Raw genomic sequence first — 21,666 nt, forward strand, 5'->3', positions numbered from 1 at the left:
AAAGAAAACACTCTATTAACCGTAATTTTATTTCATAACATTTTTACAACTTTGTTGTCAAATCCTTATCTACATATTATGTTGCCTGTCCTATTTACAGATACATCTTCACTCACCTACAATAGTTGACCCTAGCATGAACAAGTTTTTATCGGGACATCAATTTCCTTTCACTTGGATGTCAGAAAATCTACTTTTGGGCATGAAATAAATATTAAACAAGAAAAAGATCCATCTAGTAAACAGAAAGCCACGTATTGCTTTTGCTGTAAAAAGGACAGCGTTTAAAATTGACCAAATCTAGCTTCAGTATTGGTCTTTAGTTAAAAGAAGTTTGAATCTGTCCAGGTGATCATAAAACTAAAGTAAGGCCAACCAGTTTTATCAAAACAAAGTACTGGTATTTCTAACATAACATTACAGTGATTACATCATAATATTACTAATCTTTGTTATTTGGAGGGGTTACAAATTTATTAAATAAATTTATCCTGCGGCTGCTAAAAACTTTAATCCGTACTTCTTTAAATATTTTTTTAAAACAATTTAAGGCCATCTTTTACATTTTTCATCGTTTGAACTGTTGGCAAAACAATTCATATTGTCTGCAAATATGTAAAATAAATTTTTGCCTCGAACGTTGGTCGCCGTATTATGAAACGGTGCTCTTTAAAGCTACAATAGTGTCCTCTTCAAATTATTTGTTGCGAAATTCTCTTTGACAACTGCACAGTAGTTTGTTGAACAATAGCGCATCTCAAAACATTAGATTTATGAATTGTACATATATGTGCCTGTTGATCAATTGTTGTTTACCAAAACTCGTGCAGGAGCATCTATGGCTTTATCAAGTGTGGTGACGAGCTTCTTGAATTCTGAAACAGAATGTCCTTATGGTGAATAAATGAACAAGCAAATATTAAGAGAGTGTGTGATTTTAAAAATCGAATATTAAAAATAAATTCAGCTAATTATGGTACAAATGGAATTTCAAAATGCTCTCTTGTAACTGATAACACTAGTAGAGACAGAGGGATGGGGGAAATTACACCTCCTCGTTTTTAAAAATATGGACAAACAATTTTTGAGCATTGGTGGACAATGTTGTCCAATAATTTTGAATGAGTAATTGCATGTGTACGAGGATGTTGTACACGAGAGACAGTTTCTACGAAGAAAACATGATGTAATCTCAAACATCTTCACTTGGGAGTTGGGATACAATACGCTGAAATTTGGGCCATGCTGGACCTACCAGACGTGCCAGTTATTGTTTTGCAATTTACCCCCTGAAAGAGGTGAGATTATTTTATTTCTAGGAATTAAGTAAGCCCAAACTTCTAGAAAAATTCCCAATACTCGGCAATATGCGTGCAGCTAGAGCTACTAGTCAGGGGTATAGGGCTAGGGGCTGAGCCCCCTTTGTTAATGCCAAAAAATAGTCAATTTCTACTTTTGCTATTGTTTCAGCAACATTTTGTGCAAGGCCCCTTTCTTTGTTATTTCAATAGAACTACACAACTGTTGCTAATGCATTGGAAACATGGCTACGATTAGCTGTCTAGTGAGATAGTCGATTCAAAGAAAGCAAAGAATGGTCTTTGATAGACGACAGCGATATGGCGTTATCAAATAGATAAATCAGTTTTTGAGCAAAACAGAAATGTTGATAAGGACGCAAACCTTCAAAATCTATCACGCCATCTCCATTGTAGTCAGCTTCTAGAATCATTAGTTTCAATTGCTCTTCTGTTAGTTCTTGTCCTAAATTCTTCATTGTATCTTTCAACTCTGTTGGACTGAAACATTATAAACAGATAAAATGCTTATAATTGAAAATTTGAATTGAAAAAATCAGTTCAAAATATACTTCTTTTTACTCTGCAGAAGTGATTCAAGTAGCAGGACTAACTAAGAATTAAACTTCGACATTGACTGAAATATCAAAGGTTGTCAAATTTGCGAATGCCCGCAAAGGATTTTGGGAAACATGACCGTGAGTGTTATGGGCTTCGCTGTTAATTAAGGCAGCTCTTTAAGAAATCCTTTTCTACCAAAGTTACTTAAATAACACGATGTTTGCAAAATAACGGGTTTTCTCGTCACTGGTCTTTTAAAATGATATGATGCAATCGTTTTGATTTAAAGTTCTTTTCTTTGAAGTCATTTTTAAGATCAGTTTAATAGGATCAATTAATTCTTTATGCTCTTTGAAGTCAATGCCATCTTCAAAACGGATTTTCTCTTTGAAATTTCTTAAACTGCTGTCCTAGACATTTTTAAGGAAGGTAACCTGATTAAAACACGACTGAAAGTGCCGCACCTGAACATTCAACACGATCCTGAAATTCAACAAACCAGATTAAGCATGATATTTTTAGATATAACTTGCAATGAAAAATGAATTCAGTAATAACATGCGGCACAGAACTTTCTAATGAAAAACTAAGGCAGGCTGTCTTAGTTGAGCGATCGCTATCAAGTGATATCTTCACTCAAAACTGTTCTGTCTAACTAAGCTAAAGAATTTCAAATAGAGTTAAAGTCAATAAAACTGGGTGTTTTATCTTTAAATCGTTTCGATCTCTTCGAAAGGATCTTGCAGCTTGCGTCCTTTCTTTGAAATCTTTTTCGATGTTTGACACAAGTATGGAGTCCCAGGCGGAAAAGGTAATGGATGATGCAAGACAGCTGTACTGTAAATTCTCCTTTAAGCCCCCTCTCAATCAAGCCCCCTCTCAATCAAGCCCCCTCTCAATTAAGCCCCCCTCTCAATTAAGCCCCCTCTCAATTAAGCCCCCCTCTCAATTAAGCCCCCTCTCAATTGAGCCCCCTCTTATATTAGCCCCCCTTTTCAGAAGGGAAAACTTAATTAGCCCCCCCTCTCAATTTAGCCTCTCTTAATTTTCACTGGAAATAAGTGAACTTGATAAAAAACAGATTCTCATTTTATTCATTGGTCGTTCAGTACTCCGAATTAAATCAAAATTCACACCTGCGTATCTATGTCTCTTCAAGTCACAACAGATTGGTAGACAAAGATTTAGTGTGCATTAAGCACAGTCCATGTGAGAGCCTTTTATCAAAATTACAGGCCGTTGGTACTCCGAGGGATGAAGTCGACCTTTTCGAATGCTCAATTTAAGAAGGCAACATGGCCAAAGAAGATACTTTAGTATTTATATAATTGATAACGATGACGATGACAATATTATTGATATAGAAGGCTGATTTGATATATTTTTTTCGCAAATAACAAAAAATTAGTTTACCACTATGAAGGGGCTTATATTTCAAAATATTTACTAAGCCCCCTCTCTCAATTTAGCCCCCTCTCTTATAAGCCCCTCTTTAAAGTGCTAAAAAACAACAAGCCCCCCGGGGGGCTAAAAAGAGAATTAACTGTATTTAGTGTAGTAATCTCACTGGTCTAAAATTTCAGTTATTGAAAGTTAATTTTTTTTAATATGCAAAGTCATAAAATCCGGTAAATGATAACAAATCAATAAAATTTGATTTTTGTTGGCCTAAAGTTTGTTGCTTTTTTAATATCTAGTTCACAACAAAATCACAATAGTCAAGATAAGTTTTAAATAAATCATTTTACGTAACCAAGTCATTTTGCAAAGATTAAGCTTAAATAAAGCTATTTTTCCTTCATAAAATTCAAGGGAAAGAAAACACTTTTGGGCAAAAAACTACGTTAAGTAGCAAGTAGGCCAAGAGGTATTTAGTGGCGAAAATATCAGGACAACTGTGAACAGAATAAAAGAGTGAGCATGGTAAATTAAATAAAAATGGCTGTCAAATATTTATTGAAACCTTGCAAGAGGCTTAACTGCAACTATTCCCATCAAACTGATACAATGCATGCATCCTCATTCTCAAAATCGGAGGAAAAGCGTTTCTAGGTTAAAGCAAATAAGAAGTTGCATGGATTCCAGTTTTTAGGGCCATCGCTGCCTTTTTTTGAAAGGAGGGTACTCCAATCCCTAAATGCCAAAACTATCCGCTTTTACGATGAAATGTTTCTTGAAATTGTTACACACACCCACCAACCCCCGTGGTGACGGCCCTGCACCTTTTTACTGTTGTTATTGAACAACAAAAGCATTGAAGTAGTTTCAAGGCAAAACATGTAAGGATTACCTTATTCTGCCATTTCTGTTGCAATCAAAAACTTGGAAGGCCTCCATTAGTTCTCTATTAGCGTCTCTATTTTTCATTTGAGTTTTCATCATTTGAACGAATTCTGAAAAATCTACTTCGCCATTTCCTAAAAGAAATAATAGCTATTATAATTCATTAATTAGCCCTTATTTTCTAGAAAGATTAACGATTCTGTGACATTTTTCTTCCCGTATTGAAGAACAACAATTTCAGTGAGATGGAAACTTGACAAAGGTTCTTGAGACACTTTCTAGAAACAGCAATGTCTCCAATGAAAATAGTTTAGACAATAAAAGCAAACTTCATCCCCACCTCGAATCTAATACAGCGGAGGCACGAGCCACATCACAAACATGTAAATTTGATAACGTATCATATAGATGTAGCCAAATATTGAACTCAATCCAAAACGAAACAAAATACTCCCCAATTTTACAAATTTACAAGAAAAATATCTTAGAATTTTCATTGTTCAAATGTACTTGAGACCTTTGAAACATCGGCTATATTTGACTTACATTATAATTAACGTTGGTAATTTAAATTAGTTGGTTTTAATTAGATTGAGTATGACTAGAGATTGTACCAACTTTAAATAAAGAAAGAAAAAAGTGATGCTAGCTTATATATTTATTCTCATCATATCACTTAATAGGGAAAACTGGCCAACGAGGAAGCTATAAAATGTAACGATCTGCACTAAAATACTGGAAGTGTTTTGCTAACGAAAAACTGAAGCTTTCGTTTTTCTACTCATCTAGTGGGGAGTTCATGATATAATGGAATTCTAATATCTCCCCTCTAATTAATGCTATGAGAGCATTTTTATGTTGTGATTCACACCCAACTCACGGATAGGATATATTATATAAATTTGCATTGAGTTCTGTAAATTTACTTTGCTACCCGTTAAAATAATTCAATGCAAAGGATTTCAATATGAACGGCAGCTGGGCTTAGTTTGAAAGGAGTTTGTAAAGGGTGGTTTCTATTGCAAAAATAGGATTTACTTAGTCTGTTTTGCATTGATAGGGCTGAAGTGTCTGTCAACTTATACTAAATTTAAATTGTTAAATTCTACTTGTTAAAAATAGCTTTCTTAATCTTATAGCAACCTTTAAACTATAAATATATATTCCATTGCTAACTTAAACAACAAAACTAATGAACGCTTTCCATCCAATCAGCCCAGATTCCTTTGCAGATTACAGAAATCTTGCTACCAAGACAACAAATATATTGTATACATTACAAGGGGCATTTATTTTGCTTTTTTTGTCACACCGCTCCCACTCTGCAGCCCTTACAACGTCTCAGATTGCCGGGTAAGTGAAAAGTTGTAAGAACGGAAACAAATGTAAAATTTGATTTTTTCCATTCAAGAGTTAGTTTAAAAGCACATATGTCATAGCTGTGTTAAGATCTAATGCGTCATTGAACGCCAATTTATTGCCATCTTTCTGACAATATGCAGTATGATGTGCTGTATTGAATTGTAAACAAGTTCAAACAGGCACTTTCTTCCACGTGCTGTTTATTATCGTTTCACAGGTTTTGCTCTTTTTACTTCCATTTTCCATGTGAAGCAGTATTGTCATTTGTCAAGAATTTTACCTTAAGCACTCACGTACTTACGTTTTTAGACTCTATGTACTTACCGTCCACATCTACTTCTTTGATCATCGTTTCAATTTCTTTTTCCGTTGGGTTCTGTCCTAGACTTCTCATAACAACGCCGAGATCTTGTTCTGAAATCGATCCATTGCCTTTGGCATCAAACAAAGAGAATGCCTCTTTGAATTCTAAAAGGGGCAACAAGGACTATAGTTTATTCACAATACCTAATACGCAGTCTGATTTAACAAGACATAGACAACTTTGTTTACAAACATACTTGAACCTTTTTTCTGAATTTTGACCACATTAAATTTGTTCTTTTTCTTAGCATCCGAGAAAAAATCCCCCTCTAATACTAATCTGCCAATTACACCTCCTAAAAATAAAATCGCATGCATATAATGAATTAAACTGTCATTAATGAATCACGTCTTGGTTAAGTTTTTATCAATCCCTTTTCACTTTTGTTCACTTTGAATTCTTTCTGTTACTTAATGCCAAAAAAAGCTTTGCGCACCAATCTCTACACGTATTTAGAGAGTTTTTGTCACGACAGAAACATACAGCATTGCATTGCATGCATATCAATCATGACACCATTGCTAAAAAGAATTGAACGAAAATCGATCCTTGTGGAACATCAACTTGACTTTGCAGTCGCTGTTCAATTTAAGCAAATGTTAACAAGCAGCAGGCAATCAGTTGTGTAACTGAGCATGACATCATATTCTCAAGTTTTGATTAGTGAGAATAGAGGTTCATAGGTGAAAATGATCTGGCATATTTACACAAGCCATCCTGAGGACTTTATCTTCGATTGAGTTTCGCACATGTCTTGAAATTTTTATCTTTCATTTGTCTTTTAAATGCTTCTTAATGATTTGAAAATAAACCTTTAGGGTGAAAATGAGTTATTCTACATAAATCTACGTGCCATTTTCACTTAATATCTTTAAAATTCATCAGGGATTTTGTCTGTACGAAATCAATTATGAATCTTCTTGTATTTTACATCTAGTCTCAATTATATCTCATAATATATAATATTCCCAGTTATATCGTACCTGTTCAACCACTAAGTATTTCTGAATATATAAATATTGGTGATACCAAAGAAAAAAAGAATTAAGACATGCAACAGTTTTTACTGCCATTAGAGTCTATTCTGTTTCATTAATATCCTCTTCAAATCGAAATGGAATAAATCAGGCTTCAAGTAGTTCATAGTCTCTCTCCAAGTGATTTCTCAAAGTATATGTTCCGTGAATAACATAAAAAAGACTAATAATAATTCATAATCATCTTTAGGCTCGCGGCACTAATTGGTCAACCATACTGGTCTTGTGCTTGCGTTTTTCTGATTGGCCTATTTCGATCCACAACTGGGTATATATATTTTTCATCGTGTTTTTTCGGACCTTCATTCTGACGTTTTATGCTCTGAGGAGTGTCAGACGAAAAAGCGTTTAGTATGTCGTAAAATGTTTGCTTTTTTAAAGCCATTTTCAAATCACTAATAAAGCTGATGACAAGTCAGCAAAGATATGCTTCAAACCAAGTATGACACGTAAAAGTTATTTATAGTTTCTGAATCTCTGTGTCTCAAGCAAGCAGTATGCAATGTGAAGTACAAAATCCAACCCAGAACGTTCCTATGTTACTGCGCAAGATGGGGGCCATAATTTCTTGGTTGAGAAATGAAAATATTATTTGAATTTTACTAATTGACTTGCAGTTGCGCTTTGCTAATCAACAGTAACCTTTCCATTGACATGCTTAAAAGAAAATCTTGCTCTCGCTGCTTCATTAATTTAACTTTAAAATGTTTAGCTAGTCTTAATGCATTCAAAACTGAGTGCAACAATCACTGTACACCCTTATAGTGAAAGCAAACTATAAAACCTCTTTAACTTTGGCCTTTTTATGCTGCAAGCAAGTAAACACTATCACAATGTATTAAAAACATTGCCAAAAGGGAAAGCGCTCCTGACGAAGGAGAATTACCTACCCTTGAGCTGTTCGTCGCTAAGTTGCATCTTTTCCTGAAACAAAATAGAAGATTTTCAAACTCCTTCTTACATGCTGTCAAATTGAATTTGCAGCTCAAATTTACAACCTGCAGTTTTCGATGAAATTTACTTTCATCATAAATTTGACTTATTCTATACAGCCACATGTATGCCTGCCATCACTAGGCTCCTACAGAATTGAAAACAAATCGCCAGATGGAAGCTGATAATAGCTGCGCTTTTTTGTTTAACAAATATTTTTCAGCTGTAGGTGGTACTTTCAAATTTGTAATAAAGATAAAGTTTTTGAATAGTATGGATCATGAAACAAGAAAGGAATTTCTATATACTTAGTAGCAATGGTTGAGATTGAAAGCCATATGATATTTTATTTGGGCATCTACTGTGACGTCCAGCAGCCATTTTACTGTGACCGCGACTTGCAGTATATTGAATTAGGAAGTAATGGGATATCTAGAACGATTCCATTCCAAACCTCTCACAATTCTCACAGATAGCAAAATTTACATATGAAAAATCAAATCGGCCTGTTTTGGTAGGAGTGTCAGAAACCCGATTAACCGCATCGAACTGAACTGAACTGAACTGAATTCCATTTAACCACAACGATAAAAAGAGCACAGCTGGTACAGGAAGCGACCAAATTGCCGCTTGTTGAAGTGGTAATATGGACGTTTATTGAAGTTGCGAGTATTTAAAGGCGTTTAACGGCTAGCATTGCGTTCTGCAAAGCAAAGCGTAGAACAGACTCTTGAAGTTCGGGTTGTTTTTAAATTTTATGCTTTATCTATTGAGACATTAAATCAGCAATTAGTTGAATTTGGGCTTACTGCATTGGCCCTTCAGAGCAACCGCCTGGTAAAAATTTCATGGCAGATTCTGTTGGTCAGAAAGAAATTGATTGCTTGCCCGCCATTTTAATTCAAAGATGTTATCACAAGTTAAGGGTCACTTACTTTTGAAATGCTGATAAATTTCAGGTGTTTGTAAAATTTGATCTTCATCTCTTCAAAACAACAATGACATAAGACAAAATACACCACTATTGTATCTTAATACGAACTGGCGATACACCTCTTCGTTGAATCACTTCATATTCACCAACTGTGAGTAAATACAATCCTTGACAAAAGTCCTTGGAACACCCTGTGACCAATGAAAGATTTTGAAGAAATAAAGGTTTCCGGCTGTAAGATACAGATATATCCCCCCTCCCCCCAAAAACAATGTTGGCTGAAAAGACTATTACTTACCCTAGCTGATAAACTGACATTGGACGAATTTCAAGCTTTGAAACTGTTGTTATTCAACATTGTTTCAAGGGGGAGAGGGGGATGCTACTGAATTTATGCGAAATTTTAGCTTGGTGTACCAAGACTTTTGGCAAGGATTGTAGCTCTGACCGAGTCAACTGGGTTTACCAGCATCAAACAATCAATTGCAACCAAAAGCACTTATAAAATCCTCAGCTTAGGCCTGGATGATAATGATGATCACTTCTTGATAAAAATATCTCACCTCGTTTGCCTGATTTTGCAGTTAAATCGGATTTTTTCGTTTTAAAAGTAGAATAGGGCTTTTTTAAACAGAAGGTTATTTGTGATGCACGCTGAGGCCAAAGCTGAAAGATCCCAATCACTCTTAGGGTCTTACTTACAAATACAGTAAATTCCTGATAACTCGAGGATCCAAGGGACCAATAAAATGGTTCGAGGTGGCGAATGTTTGAGTTATCGATGGTTCGAGTTATCGGGAATTCACTGTAATTTAATTCTGGGTACCATTTGAAGCGAATTTCTCTTCAATATTGAGATATCTTGGAAGTCAAGGAATTAAATATTATAAAGTATATATATAAGTGTATAAATGTAGAAAGGTGTGATAAATTAGTGCATAAATTAGCATAAGGAATTGAATAAGAAACTAGAATGGCAAGGCAGCTCCTTTCAGTGAAATAACGACTTTGTACAAGAAAAGAATATTTGGTACAACGTTTCGAGCTTAACCCTTCATCAGGTAAATAAAGAATGGAAGGAAAAAGGGTTAAGAAGAGAACAGAACAGTAGAATCGAAAGATAAACTATATGGAACGTAGTAGGAATACGACGTAGAACGTAAGACGAGATGGAAATATGTGAGGGGGGGGGGGGGTTGAAAGCGAATAGATAAGATAAGATGAGAATAAATAAAAGCTGGATTAGGAAAGAAACGAAAACTGTTTATTAAGTAAATACAGTTAATAAGCCAGGAAGATGTGCATGTGAAATGTGTCTTTATGTGGAAGTAGCTGTTGTGGTTGGTAATCGTGATTGAAGTGTGAGCATGGGAGCATGTGCGGCATTTTGGGTGGTAGCAAGGCGTTGACCTTAACCAGTTTTTAGGAGATAACTGCATCTCAGCTGAGTAATTGCAGAAAAACTTCAGCGTTTATGAAAACAGTTGTGCCACGCAAGACGCATTGTGAGTAAGAAATAATACAATGTCTGTCCACTCATATAGGTTAAATAGCAAATCTGCCGTGGGCTAGATGCTTAAGGATCAAGAAGGACATTCTGCGAGGAAGTACAATATTAATTGAAACTATGCTCCAAAAAAGAATTTTCAGTTTAAGATGTATAGCTTTTCGGCGAAAACCGAAAGATCTTTCAAAGGATAAATTTTAAGAACCCGTGGATTCCGAGAGTGTGATGGGATGGGAATGGTGGGGGGAGAGAGGTGGGGTGGTGATGAGATTAGATGGGATATGATGTACCTTTTTTGAAGATTGCGATATTGCGATATAATAAAACTTGCTGCTTTTCAAAATTTGGTGAAAATTAAGATATGATGCAACTCTTGATTTTCGTTTGTTTTCCACAATATTGAAGTTGGAAAATGGCTGAGAATTGATTAGTGGTTTGTAGAATAACTGAGAGTGGAATAACAGGTGCATTACCAAAAACACATGTGGACAAGCCGGCAGGAGCATCGGATCTTGAGCTAACATCGGAAGATTTAGCTAACTTTAAAAAAATCGATCAGGATTGGAACTTGGTTTATAAATTATCAATGGTTTAAGTTGTTAAATTCTAAATTGCTGAAAGTTTCAATTTTCTAAAGATTTAAGAGGAACATACATAAAACAGCACGACTTGCTTCTTAGATACGGAACAGCTCCACGAAGATGAGTTTTGGTTCTATCATTTCTCTCTGAAAACTACTCGCATCAGTTGCTATAATTTATGCCACATTGGTAGAAAAATTTTCACATTGAATCTTTGTCAGAAATTTCATTAGAATTTAACATCTTGACCAGCCCAAAATCAATTTCTTACGTTTTAATTACTTTCTGCTGACTTGGAAATCACTTTTCCATCTTCATGCAGTTACTTTAGATGAAGCTCAGACATTTTCAGTCTCATCCTTACCGGCCTTCCTTCTTTACAGATATTAAAAAGCAAAGGAGCCATAATGCAACCTTGCTTCATTCACAACGATGTCTGCTCTTAAGAGTAATTTGACCCTTTCCTTAAAAAAGCTGCTTAGAACACGTTTTGCTTAGAAGATAGCAATTTAGAAATTTTCCCTTATATTTCCTTATGAGGTTTTGTCAGGCCTGGTCTGTTTTCGAGGTATGATTCTATACGAAGCTTCTATCTTTCTTTTATTAAGAAGTTGCTTTCAATATCTCCTCAAGAATCCACATAACTTAGAAAAATTATACTTTGCAAATGAAATTCAGAATGTCATGACTACAGTATTTATAGATTATTTATACAAGTTGACATGGCATTGAGACGAAAGTAGTTGTTCTGTCCTTAATCAATGACAGCTCAAAGAATTTTCTTGTAAACTTGATGTAAGACAACTTGAACAGATGAGTTAGAAATCACCAAAAATATTTCCTAATGTTACCAAAAGCTCATTGACTTCTTCTTTGTGGCTTCAACACGTTACTTAAAAAGAATAATGCGGTGGATGTAAGACTTAATTGGCAATTTATCTGTGCTTGCTGAAGATAGCCGCTGTGAAAGAGTTTGTGGGATCTCGATAATGAAGTAGAAGCATTGTGGTGACTGGCTGTGAATAATAATTGAATTTTCTGTTGAAGACACTTTGCACAATTTCAAGCCTTTTATGATGACTTATTTGACAATTACGAAACTTGCAAGCAAATCAATATTCGCATTTTCAACAAACTCTGTCAAAACTAATAAGTCTTTGTTAAACGTACGCTGGATTCGTGTTCATCTCATACTGAGCGCAATTAACAATGAAAAATTGTGCTTGCAAACAAGTTTAAGTCGAACATTAGGACATGTGCACCAGAAAGAGATTTTCGGTTGAAGTCTCATTTATAAAATGTTTTCTTTCAGAATACAGGTATATTCAGAACTTTTTGCTATCTTTATTCACATATTCCTATTTTTGCCTTCCGCTTTTAAGGTAGGAAAAGTTTCAGGTACAGATTTTACCAGCCTGAACTTCAAGTTTTGTTGAATTTTAGAAACAGGTCAACCATAGAACGAAGAAGTTTTGATCTTCAAAATTAATAGAAAAATTATGAACAGATTTTTATCCGATGCCAAGAAAAAAAACTGGATCTATAGACAAAATACATGGATTACAATAAATTTTCTAGCCATAATCTAGCCAATAAATTGTCTTTGTTTTTTTGCATAATTTTAGCAAATAAGAAATATCTATGGTATAAAAGATATGGTATAATAGAGAAACTAATATAGCTACAATTACCACTTGTATTGGAATAAAGAAAGAAAAATTGAATCAAATCATGATCGAGGAATAACAGAAAGGAATAGCCGTCAACCTTTTCTACAAATGAGGAGCTCTCCGTCTTTGGGAACTCAAACATCATATTCTGATAACATTTCTAGCTCTAGGGTACCTCTCCTTATTTCTCAAAGTGCGTACCTCTAATATTCCCAAAGAACAAAAAAATCGAGCGGCAATACTTGTTATGCAAACGCTTATAAACACAAGCTAGCAGTAAGCTGTAACATTAAGCAGCCTGCCTCTTAATAAACCAAATCACTTTGATGAGTCGCAAGTCGGCTCTTAGAAACAAATTCCCTACGATAAAGATTTGTGTAATCGAGACTAAGACACCTTGGTCTTTCTACAAAATAGTTATCCTGGATTAAAATTCATATAAACGCAAAAGCAACGGATAAAAGTTTTATGACTTAAAATATACTTATTGATTTAAACAGCCTACGTAATAAAATATATCTGATCTCATAACAGCATTAACAAAAATTGATATTTTCTGTATCATTTCAAGATTCCGAAGGATCAAAGCTCTAAGCAACAAATCATTAAGAGAAGACACAGAACTCGGCATGTATTTAAAGTCAACAATCTTAATGATTTTGCTTTTAAAACTTCTACTGCAAAAGCACAACTTACCTTAGGTTCTGTTACTGATCTAGTGTTTACTTCTGTAATTTTTGTTTAATGAAAGAGGAAGGAATTTGCAAGAATGAAAATAGCATTTAAAACCATACCGCCATGTTACTTTGATGGAACTGAAAGTTGAAGCTCCTAACTTAACGACTTCATCGAGGCAAGATGTTGTCAAAGCCTTTTTCGATATACTTTTAGTGCTTATTTCTCTACACTTCTCCCAGTTGAGTTCGCGATTTTTGTGTCTGCTTGCCGTGCCGAACAAAGGTTGCTGTTGTGAAATCCACCTGCAACCGAGGGAATTTATATCCTAGCAAGAACACTACAGGAACACCTCGTGACCAGTTGATTTTACAGAGCAGAATATGCAATGAGCTCGGCATTAAAAATTCAGGCTGAAATGTGAACAGTGGATGATTTTGCATACAAATGATCGCAAATCTCCAAGGCTTAGTAGAAGCAGATGAAAACTAGAAAGCTTATAAAGCTATTTTTATTACTTTTTCCAGACAGAAAAACGCCTTTGTAGATAAAACTATAAAAGTTTCGACGGCTCTGAACAATTTGAGTAAATATATTTTGCTCTCAACTTTCTATGCTAATCAGAACGAATATCTTTTATGCTTTTGTTCTATAGATAGTGTTAGCGTTCCTCCAATAAGATATCTTTTTATTCTAAGATATGATTAACCAACATACGTAAAGCAAAGTACTTAAGTTTAAATTTAAACAATTTTTGTTTATCTATGTGCTGATCTGAAACTTTTAGCTAATAAATACTACTCTTGCTGCCTTGAATTTCTAAAATGTTGGCAAAGATGGCAGAAATTTAGTGCCTTCAAAACAATTTATAAGCAGTAAGAGCGAAAAATCAATTTTAGGAACAAGAATATCAATTTTCAACTAGATAAAAATCGGAGTCGGACATGGTCCTTTGAACAAAAACAAAAAAAACATGGCTGCGTTTCATTTTTCGGGGTTCAGCCCTTAGATGCGTTTGGCAGATGCCACGTCGTGAACGTCTTCGGACCATAAAGTAGAAGTTATTGAAGGCTTGATACAAACAGAATTTCGGAATTTGCGAGAACAGTTATTTTGTACTGTTTTTGGCAGGCACAATATTCAACATTCTTTGCAAAGTACAGTTTACTAGCCTCAATAGCAGGTTGAAGGTCCCGAATTTTAAAATAAGATGCCCTATGAAATGTTCAGTAAAAAACGTTTGATAAAAAGCAGTTTGATTGGCACATGACTGAATGACACTGTGGAAAACAATATCCAAAGAAGTTTCAAGTGTTACGCGTAACGCGTTACTTTATATAAAACCTGGACAACTTGGAAACCGAAAGTCGCTCGCAGCCGAGAAAAAGTTTCAGAGCGTTATGTAGGTAGGTGAGAATCTTTTATTATGGGAGCAAAAATGGCGAAAAGAAGGACGAGAATAATTTAGCTCATTTTGATTGTGTGAAGGTCTAGAACGATGGTGGCAATACGTAATTTTCCCTATTATATTCAGTTTTGATATCTGCTTATGCATTTCTCTTTCTTTAATTGTTTGATTGCTAACAGGCTGCCTTGCGTATTTCGTCGGGTTTCTTCGTACATTGTCTTATCCTTTGTTTGTGGACGACAATCTAAGACCCATACAAATCGTGCATTCTTTAAAATTCGAGCCTTGTATTACGTCTTCCTACTTTTTAGTTTTGATTTGAATTTGGTATCTTCACAAAAATACTACCTTTAACAGCTTAATGAACGGAAGTGGCATTAATCTTCTGTACTTACACTGCTTTGACCATCAAGTTAAGAAAAATTAAGAACCTTAGATATTGCTTATTTCCGTGCAGAAATTGCTTTTTTCCATGAAGTATCTTTTAGTTTTACAGAGCAGCCAAGGGTTATTCTGACGTATGTTTTTTAACGTTTTGTGGTGTTGTAAATTTGATTTGTGATGTTGTGATTTTAATTTTGTGGTATTGTAAACAATCGACCCTCTGGAAATTTTTTTCTCGTAAAATATGAGAAATCCTATGTTAAAAATATAAGAATTTCTACCTAAAAAATTAGTCAGCCAGCCCTGAATTTTAAAAATTTTTTACTTTTGATCTTGACTCTTCACTTTTCAGTGTAGTTCGTGACGAACTGTTCGTCTAAGTTTAACATTTTCTGCATCCGTGTACACCCCTTGAAACCAATGCTGCCCTTCCCTTTCTCTCTTAGTTTTTACCTTAGTAAGCGCTCGCGGGATTTGATTAATACATTGACTAGCCGGGGATGTTCCTGCCAATAGAGTCAAATATTTAGCTGAAATACTTTTTTTTGACAGAGGTATGCCCACCAAAGATACTTTTTCCAGAAAAGATCAGATTTGCCATTAAAATTGAATCGTTGTCCATTCTATAGCTTTCTTCACCTATAGCTCAAACTTGGAATTAAAGCTCTTATTCCAGGAGAGGTTTCATGTTTACAGAAATTTTTCAATGACAGGGTAAAGAAAAATTACTGCGGAAGGCACAACCCTGTATTTTTCTCCAAGGTGAACCCCCCTGCGACAAGGGCTCCACATTTTGAGCACTGGAAAACTTTAATGCCATACAGATTTTGTGCGGTACCGATAATGATTATTTTACTTCACGTGGACTTTTTCAAGATTATTCATGCACTTATAAGCCTCCTAATATTCCACGAGTGTGGCATTGCAGCTAGCACCCTAGCCAATGCTGGCATAAAATACAGATATACACATATTTTAATGTTGAGAGGCATAACCAAATACGCCAATTTCATATTTTTCATTGTAGCATTCGTAGAATGAACACATCTTGATGCCGTAATGCCAGATCCGGATCCAGGCATATTCTATCGTGCATTTTGCATGTTTATTTGTCTAACAGGGTTTTTAAGGTTTCTCAATTCCTACCGCTCATGTGCATAGATTCTTCTAGTGGGATGTGCCCTGTTATTCGGCCGAGTTTTACTGCTTTTTGAGTATATGCTTTTTTATTGGGTAAAAATACACCATCCTCTATATCCCCTCAACATTTACCGTCTACAATGCCAATGCCAACACTGAAGGAAAGACTTGACTTATTTTTGTGGTCAGTGGCTCTAATACTACCGTTATTCTTGGTTTTTTCTTAAAAGTAGAGTTAAAAGTTTGACAAAAAAGTACCAGACATTGAATTGGTGATGTTGAGAATTTTTCTTAGAATAACCCCTGCAGAGGACTGGATATAAACTCAAAAATTTTCACCCCAATATTCAGTACAATGTTTTTGTTTCAATTCAGGAATTTTTCTATTCCAACGAATTTACAAAAAAAAATTGTGCGAAGATTTGAACAGAGTCTTCAATAGCACTGCATCAAAACCGTTAAACCTCGTAACTCGTAACTCGTACTCTGCATGATAGTGCCCTATGCAATCTGTGCATCGATAGAGCTAGCTTTCCTAGTATTTAATAGCATGGGCATTGGCATTTATTGGGTTTCAAATGGTTTGTTTAGCTTTATTAGCAATCATCACAACATTAGCTGCTGCTTCCAAACAAGGAAGTAACTTAGATGTGAGCACGTAACAACAAAATAGTTAAACATCAATGGTGATAAATATCCCACGACAATAATGATGACTTTCTGTTTTATGTAAACCTGCGTTACTTGTATATGTTGCTGTTAGATTGTTCCGAATCACACGTTTACATCTCTATGCACAAAAACTTTACCTAAACACGCGATTTTTCTAGATATCACTATAGCATTTGAGTTTGTCATTGAAAAACGATTTTACTGAAACCAGATGGCAAAAAGCCTTATCAGCAACTGTGAACCATCATGGATCCCACGAATTTAGAGATTTATGCGTCCCTTTGTTCAACTGATTTGATTTTCGAATCAAAAATAAAGAAAACATTTGCTCAAGCTGATTGGAATCACACAATATATTCAAAAAATGGGCTTTTTCCCTCTGTAACTGTTTTAGTGCACATGAAACACACCAGTAAATATTTGATTTGGTCTTGGGCTGGTCGAGAAAGTTCAAAGTGATCGCTCAGAATTTCTTTTATCTCTTGAAAAACAAGTGACATAAACTTGAACTGCTTTTCTTGAAAAGGAACATTTACAGTGTAATCTGCGTTGAATAATTAATGTTTGAACCAGTGCCAGCTTTCCATTTCACAAAATCAAACATTCACGATTGGAGCAGGCTTAGTTTTTGAAGATTTTAAGGCTTGTGGCAAGGACATTGTCGCTCGTAACATGCTCAGTCGGTGAAAGGCTTCCGTTTAAAATTGAAATTCTTTGGAAACATGTTCGTCGTACTTTATTTTATTTCAAGCAGCTGCTATACGCATAAAAGCCTTTCTACGCCTTACAAGTTCATAACTGAGCTGCTTGTTTTGACCATGTCTTGGAAAATTTGTTATTTGAGTATTCTAACGAAGAACTGTTAACTGGTCGATGCGAAGTGCCACAATGCCTACCAAAAGTCTTGGTATACAACATCAGATTTTAAAGGCAAGTTCAGCCATCCCCTTTCCTCCCCCACCCTCCTTTGAACAATTTTGATTTACTACAAAATGACGTAGGTGTTCAGGAAGTGCGTTTATTCCTGCGTCTTATATAATCTTTTTCTCTAAATTATCAACATTGTTTTGGGGGAAAGAGGGTGCGGAAGTGGGTGTATTTGGGAAGAGAATTAAAAAATATAAGAACATGACGCATATTGCTGGGTGTTTCAAGAACTTTTGGAAATGATTGTCGATGTCCTATAGAAAGTCATGTGCACACTAAAGGTATGTAAAACAAGACGATTCAAAGTTGCATGCAACTCTTGAGTTTCATGCTGAATTTTATCATAAAAAATATTTAGGTAAAATATATCATTGCTAAAAGATTTAAGAGAATACGTTTTTGAATGTTTGAATGGAATAGATGTACACGAGCAGCCCCCTCCAATTGAATACAGAAGCACTTTAGGCTTTTGTTTTGCAAGTAAGATGAGGTAATTGTAATATAAAAACATAAATGAGGGCTTCTTTGCAAATTCTGATAAAATAGTGACAATGTCAGTTTGGTTTGATAGTGTTACCAGGCGCGCTTAACTGGTTATCTCCTTGGTAACAGCAGATTGAAAGATGGAAGCAGATGGCCAACGAAGCAAACAAAACCTGTCGGGAAATTCATTCCGATTCGACTTTGCTGATTTGTTTACAATTTTCTCGTTTAAGATAACTTGGAAAGAACCAAAGACAGCCTAATGCATTCTCATTTTACGATATCAGCTTTGCATCATTGCTAACGTCGAACAAATGACCAGAAATGCGTTATATCTTCCACTCTTTTCTTTATAAGAACCGGTAAATGGACGTTAAGGCTTGCTGTTTTTTAATTTTTGCAAACTTTGAGGCTAGATTGTCGTTAATTCGCTCTAAAATGTTTAGGTTGTAAGTAGTGGAATCCTACAATATTGAGCTCAAGGGGAGTGTTCAGGCCCCTTTTTAGCAGGAAAATGCGTGAACTATCCTTCATTTGCCGACAATTTTGAAAATCTACCGAAAAGCACTCTACATGTAGATGGCAAAGATCTCCTTTTTTCAGGTGAAACATCAGCTTGATCTCATTATGTTCTCAACTTTTGACCGATTTTGAGGCTTGTGTTCTTATAGAATTTTTGTTATAAAATAGAGTTAACAGTGAACAGGTGGAGAAGTATGGGTGTGGCGTCTATGATTATTTTGTCTCCAACATAGAAATAGAAGGACTATAATCTTTATGGTCTTCAATGACTGTTCTTATTTTCAAAGGACGTAAGACCGCCACTTTTCTGGACCTTGCTTTCAACAAATCTATGAAGGGGCTGTCTAGCCTGTCAAGTTAGGGGTCTGGAAAACAGGCTAGGGCTTTACTTTTCATATTAAGGGTCTGGAACATAGGCTAGGGCTGTCAGGCATTACTTTTTCCTAGGAACACTACTTCTGAAATTGCTGGTGTCAATACGCTCTTAACCTTTAAAGAAAATAAAGAACCCTTTAATTCAAGTGGAAATGTTGGCTTTGCATCCAAACCTATGCAAAAAAGGACGATGATGCTATCGCATAATGAGTTTTCTTTGTCATATAAAAAGTTTGAAATATCCTCAGCTAAGCCATCATCATTATAAGAGATATCAATTCTCAGCGCTTATTTGTCAAGTAGCATTAAGGCAACACCTTATCCATGTCATCCTTGTCATCCTCTGTAAAGAAATCCTTCTTCAACGCCTGATTTTAATTATGAGAAAACTGACTTGTGAAACACATGGGTACTCGTAATGGTAATTAGGTTAGCAATAGACCCTGCTTTCAATGTACAATTTTTTTATAAGAACCAGTTAATTGAAGTTCAGGCTGGCTGCTCTTAATTTTTCTGAAGATCTGAGGCTGGATTTTTCTTAATTCATTTTTTAAATTATAAGTGTGTAAGCAGTACAATTGCTAGCTATTGCGCTCTAGGGAGGTCTTCAGGGCCTCGTTTTTGCAATGAAGATTTGTTCAGAATCATAATTTACAGTAGCTCAGGCTCAGCTTGTTGTCAATGTCCTTTTTTAACTTTTGACCAATTTTGAGGCTCGTGTTCTTACTGCTTTTAGTAATGTGCTTGTATATTGAATAAAACGTCTAAATCTTGAAGTTGAAGCAAAGCGACCTTTATTATTAGGCATTGTGTGTGACTCTTTGTTTAAAAGCCACTGTGAAAGATTTAATATTTCTTTATGGTATACTCAAACACAGACAATTAAATAAGTTGATTTGTTTTTTGGCTTTATGTTGAAGTTAATATCTTCAGGAAGCTAACACCATGAAAATATTTTTCTAGGCTTCTACGATTGATTGTAGTACGTGACACGTAATGTTAAAATTTTTGCATTGAAACTTGTCTTTCTTGGAAATTGTGATCTTGGTTCTTTCTTTCACCCCCTTTTACATAGAAGCAGCCTCTACTAAAAGTGATGCTTGTGCAACAGGTTTTGAATATTATTATAGTTGGTAGTGAGACCAATGATAAATTGCCAGCATGCAGTCATGTTAGTTCGGACAAGACTGAACTGATGAACTGAGGTGTATTCTTGTGTCTGTCTGTCGTATCCCCGCTACATTTGGAATATACCAGCCTTGACAATCACAATTCATTATTTCTCGGGTACATATATGAGTTGTATATGATTTATTCAAAAGTTTAAAGTTCCCTCGCTAAAATATCATCATTAAGTAAAGTTTTAATTTTTTGTGGTAAACAAAGTTTAGAAACTTCATTGGGAAGAAACATTCTTGCATTTTTGGCCAAAATTCGCGAAAGCTTATTACAAGAAATTTCCTAAAATGTAAAATTTGTGAAAGTTTATCCTTGCAAAGTTTCAGAAAGTATAAAAATTTACAATATGCTTCTCTTGCAAAATTTCACTATATATAGAATTCGCAAAATGTTATTCTTGAAAAATGTTTGAATGTAAAAAGCGAAATATTCATTTTTGCCAAAAGTCAACTTTGATCTGGTGTGTATATTTTCTGCTGCATAATTTGCTGCACAAGCAAAAATCAAGAATATAAATTATTCGCTACTTTCTTTCATTATTCAGTCAATCACTGTTATATCATTATGGGGCTTTCTTTCTTATCAATCTTTCTTATTATTTCATTTATTAGTATGTCCCTGCTTTGGTCAATGACTTTGGTCTAGTTGGAGGAAGCAGTGTTATTTATGTTTTTTTGCAGAAGGAACTGGTCCAGACACCATAGCAAACATTGGTATTGAAGATCGGAAATGTTACGAAATTTGACAAGAAATTCAGTTTATGAAACTTCACTTTTGCTAACTACGTAGTTTTCAGAAAACGCAAAGGTTTATTCCCGTAAACGCAAAGGTCGATTCACGAAAGTGAAGTTTCACTACAATACTGCTTCTCTGGTACTTTGTAGTAGATCAAAATATGATCCGATACAGTGTAAACAGGGTCGAATGTTGTCGTTCGCATGTTTAATTGTATTCACCCCATTACAGTGGAATCAGTATTCAAAGCTTGTAATAAACCACATGTAATACTGCTGCAACTGCTGCAAACCGAGAGGATAATAATGAAAGTTAGATAAAGAGATTTAAGTACACGTGCACATTGCGAAAGGCTTCTGTTTCACATGGTATACTGTTAGGTATGAAGCAATTATATGGAATTAAGGATCAGTAGTTAACCCTCTTGCCGTAAAGGACACGGACATCATTTGAATATTTTAATGTACTCACATCTTCTAACATTCTAAAAACAATCTTTGGTGATGTTTTCTATGTTTTACTCCAATCAGCTGCAGCAATACCAAACAGAAATCATCGTAACAGATGAATGAATCTGCGCAAGTGAAATACTGATCCATAGTTTTAATAGATCCAGTGACAAAGCACTGTTTACAT

General features: G+C 35.1%; 1 protein-coding gene across 3 annotated transcripts; it reads right to left on the reverse strand.

Annotated features, from left to right (window-relative positions):
• Positions 1-15: 15 nt before the first annotated feature.
• Positions 16-21,625, reverse strand: LOC135691076 (neo-calmodulin). 3 transcript variants are annotated; one of them, XM_065208836.2, is made up of 6 exons: positions 21,502-21,625; positions 7,796-7,829; positions 5,829-5,972; positions 4,150-4,276; positions 1,684-1,799; positions 16-875 (listed from the first exon to the last, which is right to left on the reverse strand). In XM_065208836.2, exons 1-6 carry the CDS (start codon positions 21,511-21,513, stop codon positions 802-804), a joined length of 507 nt encoding a protein of 168 aa, XP_065064908.1. In that variant the 5' UTR covers positions 21,514-21,625; the 3' UTR covers positions 16-801. The 3 variants fall into 3 exon arrangements, with proteins under 3 accessions (XP_065064908.1, XP_065064916.1, XP_065064903.1); XM_065208844.2 differs by lacking the exon at positions 21,502-21,625 and adding an exon at positions 13,325-13,513; XM_065208831.2 differs by lacking the exon at positions 21,502-21,625 and adding an exon at positions 8,774-8,932.
• Positions 21,626-21,666: the final 41 nt, after the last annotated feature.

The sequence above is a fragment of the Rhopilema esculentum genome, chromosome 10 (genome assembly GCF_057945365.1).
Source record: "Rhopilema esculentum isolate cy_ngs chromosome 10, ASM5794536v1, whole genome shotgun sequence".
NCBI lineage: Eukaryota > Metazoa > Cnidaria > Scyphozoa > Rhizostomeae > Rhizostomatidae > Rhopilema > Rhopilema esculentum.

Coding starts and splice junctions, on each gene's coding strand:
- LOC135691076 (XM_065208831.2), bottom strand. CDS start 8,821: ATGAAGATCAAATTTTACAAACACCTGAAATTTATCAGCATTTCAAAA. Junction 5,973..7,795: donor TAGCGACGAACAGCTCAAGG/GTAGGTAATTCT, acceptor TGCCCCTTTTAG/AATTCAAAGAGGCATTCTCT. Junction 876..1,683: donor TGGCGTGATAGATTTTGAAG/GTTTGCGTCCTT, acceptor ATTCTGTTTCAG/AATTCAAGAAGCTCGTCACC.